This window comes from Cucurbita maxima, unplaced genomic scaffold, assembly GCF_002738345.1.
Source record: "Cucurbita maxima cultivar Rimu unplaced genomic scaffold, Cmax_1.0 Cma_Scf00004, whole genome shotgun sequence".
NCBI lineage: Eukaryota > Viridiplantae > Streptophyta > Magnoliopsida > Cucurbitales > Cucurbitaceae > Cucurbita > Cucurbita maxima.
In genome coordinates, this window is record NW_019272020.1 from 2,880,125 (window position 1) to 2,895,127 (window position 15,003).

The window sequence follows — 15,003 nt, forward strand, 5'->3', positions numbered from 1 at the left end:
TACAGTGCTGTCATTGATCAAATGAATATCCACGTATTAAATCAGAAAAAGAATGTTTTAGAATTTAAATTGTTTTAGATAGTAACGCCAGGGGAGAAAAGTTGTCTCGGACACGTGGGTTCATTTCATTAGTCGTTGTTTTATTTTTATATATATTTTTCGCTTCCACACTAAGTCGTACAATCCGTGATTGGGAATCGTTAAAATTTGTATTTTCTTTGGCGAGAGTGCAAAATAAGTCATTCCAGTTGGAGTGGCACGTGGACCCGCGGCCTATTTGCTTCACTGTAAATTGTTAAATGATTTTTTTTAATGACAACCTATAATTATATTATATCTAAAGACTATATTTGTTGGGTAAGTTTTAAGTTTCCATTAATTTAAAATTAGCAAAAAAGGAGACTGAAAATTTTTGGAAATTATTAATTTTTTTTTTTTGTTGTTTAAAGGTGGATTATTTTATTCCTCCAGGCGATAATGATAAATAAAGTTATTTACTTTTTATGGATACTTGTTATTAATTACCATTAATATGAGTCTATACTTTATGTTCTATTGCCAATAAAGTTAGTTATTGTTACAGTGATATCTTATATTCCATTTTGTCTTGTTTTGCGTAATTATTAATTATATAAAATAAATACTTTTTTGTTGAACTAAGACAAACTCTAAAATTAATTTATTATTTTTTTTTATTTTTTGGATTGTTTCTAAGAAATATTTTAGACTTTTATTTATGAAATATAATTATTTTAGTTTTCTCATAACTTTTATCAATTAATAAAACAAAATATTTTAGGATGATTAACATAAAAAGAATCATAATAAATAAAATTATACTACGATTTTAGCACGGTATTATTGGACTTTTAATTTCATCCATGAAAGTCACGCACTTTAATAAATATTTCAAGTTAATCTTTTATTTGATATTCACCAAATTAATCTATTAGTTTCAATTGAGAGCATGCAAAAATGATAAAAAAAAAATCAGGAATTGAAAAAAAAAATTAAGATATCTAGTTACGGAATATTTTTAATAATTTATTCATATGTGATCTAAAATTCTATAATTTGATACTTAATAATTGGTTTAAAAGTTGATTTAAACACACAATCATTATTATCAATTTTAAAAAATAAAGATATATCAATAACTATTTAATTAAAGATTAACATATAAATAAAGTTGGTGGTAAAAATCAAATATGTGTTTGTATCCGTTAAATCAGAGAGAAAAGTTTATAAAGACACTATAGTCTAGGGTTTGACTCAGTCTTTCATAAATAAATAAATAATTATAATTACTTTTATTTGGGTGTATATTTGTATATTATACAGAAAGAGATTGAAAAAAAAACTAAAAGCACTGTCAAGCTGGCAAGCTCTAAAAGTATGTTAATAAATTTATACACTTTTTATCAAACAACTAAATAATGAGTTTTATCACGTTAGTGTCAATAGGTGTTTATATTTTTAAAAGTGTCTATTAAAGTTTTATTTTTTTATTTTTTTTTGAAGCTTAGATTTTAAAATAGTTTTAATAAGTTAGTCATATTTAGTATTTCTTTATTTATTAAATAAAAATTAATAAATATTGTAGATGTTTTGAAAAGTAAGGTTCGATTTTTTTTTTGGAATACTTTTGAGACTATATTATTAATTATTTATCTCATAGTGTACCATTTAAAATAATTTATACATATGCATTTTAAATGAATTTTTCATGGACGATTTGATTGTCAAGCACCAAAATAAACATTAATAGCATTATTATTTGTTATTAATATCATTTTTAATGTCTCGATCTCCATTAACAATTTAATAGTCAAAGAGGAAGAAGGAAACAACAATCGAACCAATGATACCAATTGAGCACGAAAAAAAGTTTAAGTTAAAATATTAAATATTATTTTGGATATGGTTTAAAATTTAATGTGTTTTAATATATCTTTTAAATGTTTATTTTCTGTTAAGAAAATTGTTTTTTTTTTTTAATAAAATTGTAAAATTAGTTATTAGAGCTAGCTTTTCCAAATAGATTTAATCTTTCTCGCCCACTACTAATTTTGGAAGTATAGCTAAATTATGATAGTTTATAAATACCTTTGTCTTTTTTTTTTTAACTCGTAGTGTCTTTTTTTTTATTTGTTTTTCGACTTTTGTTATTAAACTGGGTTCAAAAAACGAACTGTCTTTTCAGGGAGAACCAGAAGATATTTCAGCTTCCTTTCCAAAAACTGTTAAAAAAGTAAAATCATTTTTTGTTATTTTTTATTAAATTTTTATTAGGTAACATAAATATGTTTGTGCCTTTCGCACCAAAAGTAAATAAGATATTTATTTGAATACCCTCTTAAATTTTTAACCAATTTTGTGGAAATTCCAAATAGATTAATTATTATTGAATTCAATAGAGATTAATTTGGAGTTAATTATAAAAACTGATTTAAAATTATAATGAATATTAAAATTAATTTTACATATTTGAAGGGCTAAAGTGAAACTAGACCTAAACCAGCCACCAAGATACTTGTTCCTGTCTTCTTTATCCATTAGGCTATCTATTTCTGGATGGTATGGATAAAAAGGGTTACAAATTCAACGTTTTTTAAGTCCTTCGTTTATCAAAACACAAAAAATAAAGTTTTTTGTTTTAAAATTTTATCGAATATACCATGTTTTTTTTATGTAGTTATTGTTAGATGAAAGTATTGAGTTTATAATTTAAGAATATACTCTCTATTGGTATGAGACCTTTTGTAGGAGCCCACAACAAAGTCATGAGAGCTTATGCCCAAAGTGGATAATATCATACCATTGTGGAGAGTCGTGTTTATCTAATGGTATCAGAGCCATGCTCTAAACTTAGTCGTGCCCAATAGATTGACAAATCCTCGAATGTCGAACAAAGGACTCCCAAAAGAAAAAAAGAGTCAAGCCTCCTCGAAGGTACGAAGACAGTAAAAAATGACTAAGACTTCAAAGAAGTCGAGCCTCGATTAACGAGAGGCGTGCTTTGTTCGAAGGGAAGTGTTGGATGAGAATACTAAGACTCCTAATTTAGGGGATGATCATGGGTTTATAAGTGAGGAATAGAGTTTATAAGCGAGGAATACTAATACTGCTCAAAGTGGACAATATCAAAGTGGACAATATCATACCCATTACAGGTGGAAAATGGAAAAAAACAAAAGGAATTTTGAAAGTTGTATTTTTCTAAAATAAGTGATTTATTATTATATTAGAAATAATGGGTGGTTGTTGAATCGAGTTGAGTTTCTAAACTTTATAGTGTATAGGTTGAAGTGACGAAAATACCCTTTTGGAGTGGTCGCTATCCTCGGCTTCACATGCGCAGTCGCCGCCCCCACAAGCGTAGCCGAATCCGCAAAGGCGCAGACCCCACCCCTCTCTCTTTCCTTGTCTAAAATACACTCCCAATCTCATTTTCACCCCCCACCATTCCAAAGTCCACTTTTTTCATTTTGTGCCCTCTTCTTCCTCTTCCTCCTCTTCTTCTTCTTCTTCTTCTCTCTCTCAGGCTGCCACCACAACCCCCGTTCTTCCACCACCACCACCACCAGACCCCTTTCTCATAACGAAGCCATCCACCAAACTCTCACCTTCTGAAGCTCAAACCGCAACCTACCGTCTCTACGGCCAACCGGACTCGGAACCAGAAGAGAAGCCTCTGTACCTCCCTACACTAGCCATTCTTATCCGGGTCTTAATCTTTTCCTCATCCATCTCTTTCTTTGTACTACCGACCCCTATAATCGCAACCAGATTGGAGGTCTCAGAACTCTAATTGATTACAAGTTTGTGGGCACCCCCCTCTCCTCAGCCTCAGTAATCAGTATGGTTGGTTGCACCCTGCTGATATTGGGCTTGTTGGCTTCCGCCGCTCTCCCCTTGTCTTCTTCAGATCCGAACGACGAGGCCTGTCTCATCAATCTAAGCCAATCTTTGGAAGACCCAACTAATTCACTCCATAACTGGACCAAATCCAACCTTGCTAATCCTTGCAATGGCTTCAACTCTTACATTCACGGCGCCACTTGCAACAGTGGCCGTATTTACAAGCTTTCCCTCAACAATCTCTCCCTCCGTGGCTCTATTTCCCCCTTTCTTGCCAACTGCACCAATTTACAAGCCCTCGACCTCTCCTCAAATTTTCTCACTGGCCCCATCCCTTCCGACCTCCAATATCTCGTCAATCTCGCCGTCCTCAACCTCTCCGCCAATCGTCTCACCGACCAGATCCCTCAGGAGCTCGCATTTTGTGCTTACTTGAACGTTATCGATCTCCACGACAATTTGCTCACCGGTCAGATTCCTCAGCGATTGGGTCTTCTCGTCAGGCTCTCCACTTTCGACGTCTCTAATAATCATCTCTCCGGACCAATCCCCTCCACTCTGGCCAATCGGAGTGGCAATTTGCCCAAATTTAATGCCTCTTCCTTTTATGGCAACAAGGATCTCTACGGCTACCCTTTGGCGCCAATGAAGAACAGGGGCCTCTCCGTCATCGCCATTGTTGGAATCGGTTTAGGGAGTGGACTCGTCAGCTTGGTTCTCAGCTTCACCGCCGTTTGTATATGGCTGAAAATTACCGAGCGGAAGATGGTAGCTGAAGAAGGCAAAATTAGTCAGCTCATGCCTGATTATTGATCTTAATCACCCATTTTAAAGCACAGATTAAGGAGCTGTAATTCTTCATAAATTTTCTGTTCAGGTATATACCACTTCCCCACTTTTCTCTCCCTTTTCCCGTCTGTTCTAAACCAGCTATGATGTAGTCCCCCTTTTCCCCCCTTTTTTAATTGGGAGATGCACTCTCGATTCATCATCGGAGAGGATATTTTTTCTCTTTTTCAACGTTCTTTTCCCCCCTCCCACTTTTTTGGCCATTTTCTTCACAAAACAATCAACAATGTAAAAAACTCATTGATTAAAATTAAGATGCGCTCCCATTATCTTCCTCCTTATGGTTTATACCGTCGAACAGTTAACTCATTTTCTCAAGCTCTCTGAAGACAGAAGCACAAAAAACTTGTTTTCATGGTAAGATTGGTAACGTGTATGCAAGAACGAGAAGCAATCACCATTATTTCACACATATTGCCTATGCGCTTTACATGTTCAGCCCTTGTCGGTTTGCCCATTTTCTGGGTCAAATTTGTTCTCTTTATAGCTCCGTTGGCTATCTATTTTGTTGCGATGTAGCTTCAATCACTCTTCCCCCGCCCACCCATAAGTTTCTTTGTTCTTGTAAAATTTTCCGAATGTCCGGGCTTTACTTGAATCTAAGCCATACCGTTATTAGCCTCTAGTGTGCAACTGCGTCAGAGAATACCCATTTTCCATTCGCTTTACAAATCAAACACCGTTCCAATTTTTCTTACTAAAGTTGAGGTGGCACCATTATTACTGCCTACTGCTGCTGATTTACAAACTTTGCTCAAGTGTCATCAGATATAATGATGGTATTTTAGAATTTATGGAAATTGATTTTGTGGGTTGAAAAATGAAATTCAGAAGAGTCGGTAGAAGTTGTGTGGATGAGTCCAAAAACTGGTACAAAACGGTCGTTGAACAGTAACAAGTTTGGAGTTTAGTGATGCTGGAAATGGGGAATGCGTTAAAAGAATCATCAGTATGGAATGAAACTGATCCCAAATTTGCTAATATTCTCTCCACCTCCTTAATCCAAACAGGAAACATCCATAATTAGGCAAATACTCACCAAAGTTTGTTGGTCCTCTGACCCTCCTTTAAAGTTTTAAAAGGTGTCTAATAGAAAGAAATTTTCAGACTTTATAAAGAATGTTTCATCCCTCCTCGGAAAAGAACGTACAAAATGGATTTTGGAGGAAAGATAAAAAAATAAAAAAAATTAAAGAGTGGTATTTTTGGGGTGGGGCAGGGATGGTGTGTTGAGTGTGATTGAATAAAGAGAGTTTAAGCTTCACACCGAAAGTAAAAGAGGGAGGAGAGATAAGGAAGGGTCAAAGTCAAACAGGCTTTCATTCCCCGAAATTAATGGCTCTTCCGAGAATGGCATGCATTTCATCATGAGTTGGGCCCCATTGCCACCCCATTATTTGGGCCTGGGCCATCCATTGTTGTGGGGCAATTATCACTTTTGGGCTTTCTTTTTAATTTATTAGCTAGAAACTCGGTAATTAGTTATAATTATTGTGCCTAGTAAATGCTATACAATTTTAATTATTGAGACCCAATATAATGTAACTTCACTCATTCATACATTATATTATTAGTTTAAAGGTTAGATGTTACAGAATTTTGAGCTATCAGATTATCAGATGAAAAAATAAGTAATAAATTAAATGGAAATTCACATTATTATTATTATTATTATTTTTGTTTAGAAGAACTCCTCGGTTGGATAAGATTCACGAGGGACGTATCTCTAGCCTTCAATGGTGTAAAGTAGGCGAGCGGTATCTATGATTCTATATTTTTAATATATATTAATTTTTTCATTATCTAGGGGAATTATGATGGGTGAGGATGACGTTATTCAAATCTACTTCACAATTATTTCTAATTATTTTCCGGTTACTTGTGAAAGAAATGAATATCCAGCACTCATACTCATAGCCACGCCGCTGTCGCCAGCCGAGCGGCTTCTTCCATGGGAAAAATGGGCCAGCCTAAACGGGCTTTTCATTTTGGGTTTTGACCCGACCCAAGCCCTAATTGGAGTACTTACTCACCCTGTCCGATTCTCGAGTCCCTCCCAAAACCCTACGAAACCCCTGCGTTTTCGCGGTTTCGGCTTCTTTTCTATTGAAGCTTCTGTTTTTGGTTGATTGTTACCGAATCTACTGATAGCATAGCATGGAGAAGCTTTCCGAAGTAGTTGAACATGAGGAGGAAAAGGAAGACGGAGAAGATGACCTGAGTTTCGAAGAACTTGGATTGGACCCTCGTCTAGTTCGCGCGCTAATCAAGAAGGGAATTCAAAAGCCAACGCCCATACAACATGTTGCAATTCCGTTAATTTTGGTACGCATTTAATCATTAGAAACGTCTCTGGTATTTGTTTCCTTCACTATACGCACTGCGCTTCCTGATTGGAGGGAGAGCTGTTCAATTCTTGATGCTGCTTCGCTGCATTTTAGTTACTGTTTTCATTTGCTAATTTGTATCCTTTCGTGCTTGGGAAAAGATAATTTCAAAGTTTGAATTTTTATTTCTTCTTTACTCTTTGCTCCATTCGAGGAGGTGTTTTGTGACGTTCTATTTGTTTCAGGAAGGTAAGGATGTGGTGGCTCGGGCGAAGACTGGTTCTGGGAAGACTTTCGCGTACCTCCTTCCGTTGCTTCAGAAGCTGTTTACTGGTTCTAGTACGAAGAAGAAGTCAGGTCCAAGTGCAGTTGTTCTGGTTCCGACTAGGGAGCTAAGTCAACAGGTATACCTGTTCTGCTAATGCATCTGAGAAGGATCTGAGGGAGTTTGGAGTTGTATTTTCTAGTTTAGTCTGTTTAATTGATCAGTTACTGAATTACTTGTGCGCACTATGCATGCAGGTTTATAAGGAAATTTCTTCTCTTATTGAATTCTGTCGAGTTCAAGTGAAAGTTGTCCCATTGACAAGCAGCATGTCACATTCTGATTTGGTAGGTTCAGGTTCATTTTCGTTTACCAAAGTATATTGGGAGGAATAGATTCTGAAATAAACTATTAGATGTAGCGAGGTGATTCAGGCTTTTGTGCTGGTTACTGAATCTATTTGATGAATGTCTCTTGCAGCGAACTGCGTTGGCAGGACCTCCTGATATTATTGTTGCTACACCTGCATGCATCCCTAAATGCTTGTCTGCTGGTGTTCTCCAACCAACCTCCATCAATGAATCACTTGAAATTCTCGTTCTGGATGAGGTAATGTTATGGTACCAATGTGATCAGCATCCCTGTATCTTCTCATTTTCTCAATGGGTAGTGCTACATGTGGTTTTATGTTCTTGGTTCAACTTTAAAATCTCCGTAGAACTGCCAGCTACAGTTTGGCGACATGTAATGGTAATAAAAGATTTTTTTCTTGGGAGGGAGGAACGGATAATATATTGATCGAAGAGACATATACAAAAGAAGGGGACCGAAATTTTCCATAAACCAACTGAATTGGCTCCTCCTGATTGACAAAAATATGCAATAAATCATAATTACAAAACAATATTGTAGTATAACACCATGACGAAGAGTGGAGGCAAATGAGATCCTATAAACCAGCTGAATTGAAATCCGAACTCTAAAAAATTCTATATTATTTTCCAACAATATACGCCAAAACATCAGTTCAGCCTGAAAACAGAAAGCACGTTTCTCTGTGTCTGTTTTGCAAAGAATGCACCAGTTAGGGGAGATGTAAAAGTTCGGCATTCTCCTTTGTAGCACATCAATAGTGTTCAGCTTGCCTTGGACTAGAATCTACAGGAACATTTGTCCTTGTGTTTGTCAGATCGAATAATAGTGGCTGAGCTAACGGAAAAGCATCCATTTGAAGTGGTAGTAAAAGTTCATCAGGATGATTTTAGAAGCATGAAAGAGGGGAAAAAAAAAAAAAAAGAAAAGAAAAGAAAAGAAAAGAAATGATACTTTGTGTAGTTTATTCCAAGGAGTGATATATTCTATTTCTTCTTCTTGGGAACATTCTTTTAAGGAGACTGATGTTCTAGAAAAGAAAGAAAAGAGAAATGTAGGTGCAGCCACTGCACTATAGATGGATCAATATGCCAAGTCATAAAACTATGGAAATAGTTGATCGATTTTTTTAAATAATATTTTCTGGATAAAGAAATAGTTGCTAAAATATACCTTCCCAATCCTCCCTTTTGAGAGAGGATATTGTTTTTGTAGGTATTTGGTGTGTTATTTTATGGGGTATTTGAAGAGGAATCGAATAATAGGGTCTTTAGAGGTCTTCAAGTGATGTTTGCGCCCTTATTAGGTTCAACATCTCTTTGTGGTCTTTGGTGGCTGAACTTTTTTGTAATTTTCTGGTAGATCTTATTTTACTTGATTAGATGTCTTTTCTTTAGCTTGCCTCCTTTTTGTGGGATTTTTTTTTCCTATAAGTCCTTGAATTCTCATTTCTACTTGATGAAAGTTTGGTTATTCATAAAAAAAGAAGAAAACATCAGGTGGAGATTTTGCATAGAGATATAGATTGATAGGCTACTTTTCATTTTTTTCTCTTCCACATGTTTGCAAAATTAATTCTAGGATTTTAAATTTTGAAGAAAGTATAGGTTTCTTAATATCACCTTAAGATTAAGAAAATTCTTATAGGATTAAGTGCTGGTTGATAAATTGTTTTATATTTGTTTTCAGGCGGACTTGCTATTGTCATATGGCTATGAAGATGATATAAAAGCTTTTGCAGCACATGTTCCACGTTCCTGTCAATGCCTTCTCATGTCCGCTACATCAAGGTTGTTATCTACACTGCCTTCACAAGCTGTATTTTTCAGTCCTTGCAGACCGATATAATCTTTTGAGACTTTCTGTTGGTAGACTATGTTTTTAATTGATGGCAGTTTCTCTGTTTATTTATTATTATAATTTTTTAGTCTGTTATATATGGAAGGCAACGTGTACTCACTGTTCATTTTCTTAGTTTTTTTAAAATTAACTTGGATGAATTTTATCTCATTGGTTTATAGAATTTTGTGCTTTGTTTGATCAATTAATGTGGATACTTATTTTGGGGTTTGCATTTCTGACAGCGAGGATGTTGATAAATTGAAGAAGCTGATCCTGCATAATCCCTTCATTTTGTCTTTGCCCGAAGTGGGAGACATTAAAGATGATCTAATTCCAAAAAATGTTCAACAATTTTGGGTAGGTTCCTCTGCACTCGTGAAAAAGATATTAATCACTCTTGCCCTTTAAGTGAACATATCTACATTGTTACTCCTAGATGCTAAATCATTCACTTTGGTACTCCTGTAAGTTTGTAATCATCAGTTTTAAAAAAAATCAAGGATATTCCTTTTGACAAATTTCTTTAACATAGTGTATATGATTTATTCGTTCTCATTTTAATAACATTTCCTTGACTTTGACAGGTGCTAAAAAGTCTTTTGTGTTTTTTCTTTTATTTTTATAATTCATGTATTAACTTCTTCTGTATCTATCATTTAAACTCATGTTTAAAAAGTATTGATATGCGCGTGTCTTTTTAATGTGTCAAGATCTCTTGTGATGCTCGAGACAAGTTACTTCATATTCTTTCACTCTTAAAGTTGGACTTGGTTCAGAAAAAAGTTCTCATATTCACAAATACCATAGACATGGGCTTCAGGTTGAAATTGTTTCTGGAGAAGGTAAAATGACTCTGGTTCACTTTTTTCTTCTGTTCAGAATGAGCCCTTCTAAATATTGTTCTTAACAAATGTATTTTGATCTTTATTTAATTTGTACAATTCCTTTTTCTTTTACGTATACTTTGGTCCAAGTTATCATCTTTTGCAGATGGTTTCTAGATCATTGTTGTGTACTGTTACCGTTTCCTTTTGCAGTAGCTTCTTTTGTGACATAGTTTTTTAATTGAAATTTTTTATATTTCTCCTTCATTTCCTTATATAATCTGAGATACACCCCGACCGACAAGAAAATTTGTTTTTAGTTGATTTGCTGCTTACCTGATGCAGTTTGGAATCAAATCTGCTGTTCTAAATGCTGAGTTGCCTCAAAATTCTCGCCTCCATATTCTTGAGGTATGCGTATTTATAAAAGCTTAGTGTTTGTACAGTTTACATGAGATAAATTAACGCTAAGCAATCTTGGTGTGTTATTTACCTAGTATACTACACGTTTTGTTCTTTCTTTGGCTTCACAGGAGTTTAACGCTGGGCTGTTTGACTATTTAATTGCAACCGATGACAGTCAAACAAAAGAAAAAGAAGCCAACGAGGAGAGTAATGTTGATAAGAGAAAGTCCAGAAAACGTGCCAAACAAAAGATAGATTCTGAATTTGGAGTAGTACGAGGAATTGACTTCAAAAATGTTTACACAGTATGCAAATCAATCTCTCTCTTTCACTCGTGTTTGTTCTTACAATTATTAAATTATTTATTTTGATAAAAATATGTCTATTCTATAGTTACTTGGTACTTTATTTTTTTTTTTATTTTTTTTTTTTAAATAAAGTACCATCTTTCATTGAAAAAAAAAATGAAAGAATATAAGGGCATACAAATTGAAAAAAAAAAAGTCCACCAAGGGAGCACCCTAGAGGAAGGATCTCGAATCTAACAAAATGAGACCTAGCGAATAATTACTAAGGGAATTCATCGCAGATGTTCAAGAAAAAACATTACAATTCACAAGGGACCAACCAAACATCAACAGAATGTCCCTCTCAATCCTTCTATATATTTTATTATTTCTCTTCCATACCCCTGATAAAGCACACCCCCAACATTCATAAGAACTCTTTTGCCCCCTAAACGATGGATGGAGGAGGAAGTCCTCAATCATATCACTAAAGGCTCTATGACGGGCTAATTGAAGGTCGAACACTGTCAACAAAAAGGCCCAACCATCAACAACTTCCTTGAGAACCTGACCAAGGTATTAATCTTCCACGAATAACTTGTAAGACAAAAAACTTAAAAAACTTTTTTTGAGATTTTCATCTTCCAAAGAATCGAGAATACAGATTCCTAAGAGGAGAGGGGTCCAACAAATAATGAAAGAAAGATCAGAAACAAAAGCCATCAAAAGGGCTAGAACTCCAAATACTAACATCCCTTCTCCCCTCTTCAGTCTCGAGATCCCCTAGTAAAGAAAGTAGGGCCTTGACCTCTGTCATTTCCCTATCGAATGAAGGATGATAAAATCCAAACGAAAGAGAGGGCAAGCTTCCTGAATGCAACAAACAATCAAACACAACAATTATTCATAGCAGATAAATGAAAAGGTGATCCCCCAACCATCTATCCTCCCAAAAAAGATGCCAAGCCCATCGCCCACCACACACTGAATCATATAAGAAAAAGAGAGAGAGATAGAGATTTCTTTCCACAATTTTGTGAATGTGCCTTTAACCCCACCACCATCCAATCAAAAGGATGAGAATCATACATGCTCACGATAGTCCTAGACTACAGGAAAGAGGACCCAAGGGAAAAATCCCGTATTATAACGCCCTATTATGTGCCTTTAAATTCCCTAATTCCAACCCTCCCCGGTGAATGAGTTTTCCCACGATCTGTTACTTCATTAAGTGTGTTCCTTTGCTTTCCTCCACACCTTCCCACATGCAGCCCCTCATATGCTTCTCCAAGCTCTTATACATTGAACATGGGGCTCTAAAGAGGGAGAAAAAATAAATGGGAATACCACTTAAAACTGATCGGATTAGGGCAAGCCTCCCTCTTTTGAGAAAAAAGTTTCTCTTCCAGGAGGCCTTAAAGAAATCTACGTCAGGTTGTTTCCAAGAGGAAGCCCTAGATTAGATGTTGGAAGAACACCCACCTTGCCGGCTTAGCTCACTCTCTCATCTTAATGGGATCATTGTTCAGGTCCAAAATCTGTCATTTACTAATATTGTTCTCAAGGCTTGACATGGCCTCAAAGAAAGTAAGGGTGTGATTCATAGTTAAAAAATGTCCTCCTTCCCAGAGCAAAAGAAGATTGTATCATCAGCGAATTGGAGACGAGAAAGAGTTACTCGGTATTTTGTATGTGGTAGAATTTTTATGAACTGAATCCCTTGTTTTTCTGTTCCTCTTTTGATCCGTGGTGGAGGAAGGGAGGTTTATGATTTGTTCTATTAATATATTCCTTTTAGGTCTCTTAATGTGTATGTAGTACATTGTACAAGTAGTGTAATTAGTATGACCCATGTATATAATTCCTTGTGTTATGTGAATTATCAATAATCATGTTACACAATTTACACATTGTCTGATAACTGATATTATCTTGAGTCTCTTGATGGCTGGCTTCAACCATCAAGCAAGCTTTTAACAGTAACTTAACTGCTATCTGTTCAGGTTATAAATTTTGAGTTGCCTCCAAGTGCATCAGGATACATACACCGTATCGGACGTACTGGAAGAGCTTATAATACCGGTGCTTCTATCTCATTGGTTGGTATTTTGAGATGCTGTTTGTACTTCACGGCGTTATAGTGACTATTTACTTGAGGTTTTCTTTGAGGGTGTGGTGTATTCTTATGTTTCTTTCTTGTTCTTTTGACATATTTAATTTTGGACTCCGTTAATTATAACTAACCTCTCTGTTGACCTCCTTGGGTGCTTTTACATCCTTTACCCAGCTTGTGTATTTTATTATATATTCTCTTATGCTGTCTCCTTATCACGTGCAGCATGTGCGCTTGGTAAATGTAACTGCAACCAATGTTGGTGTTGATATCTCATTAATACTCTGTTTCTCTCTCTCTATTGTGATAGGTTTCTCCAGATGAGATGGATATTTTTGGAGAAATACAATCTTTCCTGAGAACTGATGGGGATACAGACATTATTGTACCATTTCCATTACTTACTAAGAATGCAGTAGAGTCTTTACGTTATAGAGCTGAGGTTTGTGTGATGCATATATAATATTTCTTAAGGGTGGCCATTTAGATATTAAACTTTCATTATTGATGTGTTCTGTGTGCCTTCGCAGGATGTTTCGAAGAGTGTGACAAAAATTGCTATTAGAGAATCTCGAGCTCTGGATTTGAGGAACGAGATTCTTAACTCTGAAAAGTGAGCTATTTCCCCTTGTCTAAATTTTCTGAAAAATTGTACTATTCTGTTTGCTTTAGGTTTGAAAACAATTATTTGCCAATTACTGCACCACCCAAGTTGCAAACAGTCATCTAACCAGCATGTCCATGTCTTTCACTTTGTGCGCATAATTCAATTTAATTTGTTAATATAGGAGTGTTATTATGCCCATATTTACGTCCATTTAATAACTTCATAATGTATTCTCGTTCCTGTTTCCTATCCAGACTGAAAGCTCACTTTGATTCTAATCCGAGGGACTTGGGTAACATCTTTACTGAATTTTTAGTTGTTTGTACCAACATTTACCCATTTATGCTGCTTAAGTTTAATGGAGTTTCTTGTGCAGATTTGTTGAAACATGATAAGATTCTTAGCAAGAAACCCCCTGCTCCTCACCTGCGTGACATTCCTGACTATCTTGTCGACCCAGTAACTCAAGAAGCCAGCAAAATCATCAAACTTGCTAGAGCAGCAATGGGAAATACACAGTCTGGCCGTCGACGTGGGTTCAAAAGAAAATCTAGAAATGATAAAGACCCTCTTAAAACATTTTCGGCTGAGGTACGATTTTGCTTATTTCAATCTGACGGTAGTCTCAGAGTAGGTAGTTACTACTAATGGCACTCTTGTCTGATTTCAACAATTTGGTCGCCCACTAACCCGCTCGTTGGTAATTGCATTTCTACTTGTTTAAAAATAGGCTCCAAAGAGATCTCGCCGTGGTGGCGGGAATAGAGAAGGCAAAAATGATGACCAAAACAGACGCAAGAAGAAAAATTCTGTCTGACTTGTCGATCCTGGATGGTCAACAGCCAGTAGATCCACAATTTTGTATTGAAAACTAGTGATAAATTATAGTTTAGCAGGAATGTACTCGATGTAACTGTGGCAATTTTTCCCTGAGAAATTTCGTTATAGTGATGATTTTGATTGAAAAGTAAGGTGAAATTATCGCTTTCCAGCCTTGTAATTGTTGTTTCACTCTCATAGAAAACATGACTTAAAAAAGCTCCTGCGATAAAGGCCTATAAGATTGGGGTGACCAGAACTTGCTTTAAATAGGGTTTCCTCCTACCTGCTAATCCTCGACGTCCATCTGATTTTCAATTACATTTGGTACTTCAATGTTTTAAGCCAATCTCAATTTAAAAATGGCAAAGAAGCAAAATAAGTGGGTGTGCGATGAATCACAATACAAGCATCAGGTCTAATCCAAACCCA

General features: G+C 35.5%; 2 protein-coding genes across 2 annotated transcripts; both read left to right on the forward strand.

Annotated features, from left to right (window-relative positions):
- Positions 1-3,459: 3,459 nt before the first annotated feature.
- Positions 3,460-4,987, forward strand: LOC111478745 (inactive LRR receptor-like serine/threonine-protein kinase BIR2). The gene has a single exon (XM_023123176.1). The coding sequence runs from the start codon at positions 3,862-3,864 to the stop codon at positions 4,672-4,674; it is 813 nt and encodes a 270-aa protein (XP_022978944.1). The 5' UTR covers positions 3,460-3,861; the 3' UTR covers positions 4,675-4,987.
- Positions 4,988-6,758: 1,771 nt separating this feature from the next.
- Positions 6,759-14,739, forward strand: LOC111478048 (DEAD-box ATP-dependent RNA helicase 16-like). The gene is made up of 15 exons (XM_023122125.1): positions 6,759-7,035; positions 7,283-7,441; positions 7,560-7,649; positions 7,783-7,911; positions 9,364-9,464; positions 9,759-9,873; positions 10,227-10,358; positions 10,686-10,751; positions 10,874-11,050; positions 13,036-13,131; positions 13,456-13,587; positions 13,676-13,758; positions 14,007-14,044; positions 14,129-14,343; positions 14,483-14,739. The coding sequence occupies exons 1-15, from the start codon at positions 6,868-6,870 to the stop codon at positions 14,567-14,569; spliced, it is 1,788 nt and encodes a 595-aa protein (XP_022977893.1). The 5' UTR covers positions 6,759-6,867; the 3' UTR covers positions 14,570-14,739.
- The last annotated feature ends 264 nt before the right edge of the window (positions 14,740-15,003 follow it).

What these genes read in the sequence shown, in the direction of transcription:
- LOC111478745 (XM_023123176.1), top strand. Translation starts at nt 3,862, where the DNA reads ATGGTTGGTTGCACCCTGCTGATATTGGGCTTGTTGGCTTCCGCCGCT.
- LOC111478048 (XM_023122125.1), top strand. Translation starts at nt 6,868, where the DNA reads ATGGAGAAGCTTTCCGAAGTAGTTGAACATGAGGAGGAAAAGGAAGAC. An exon ending in CTCGCCTCCATATTCTTGAG is followed by an intron (nt 10,752 to 10,873) that starts GTATGCGTATTT and finishes TTGGCTTCACAG; the next exon opens with GAGTTTAACGCTGGGCTGTT. An exon ending in CTTTACGTTATAGAGCTGAG is followed by an intron (nt 13,588 to 13,675) that starts GTTTGTGTGATG and finishes GTGCCTTCGCAG; the next exon opens with GATGTTTCGAAGAGTGTGAC.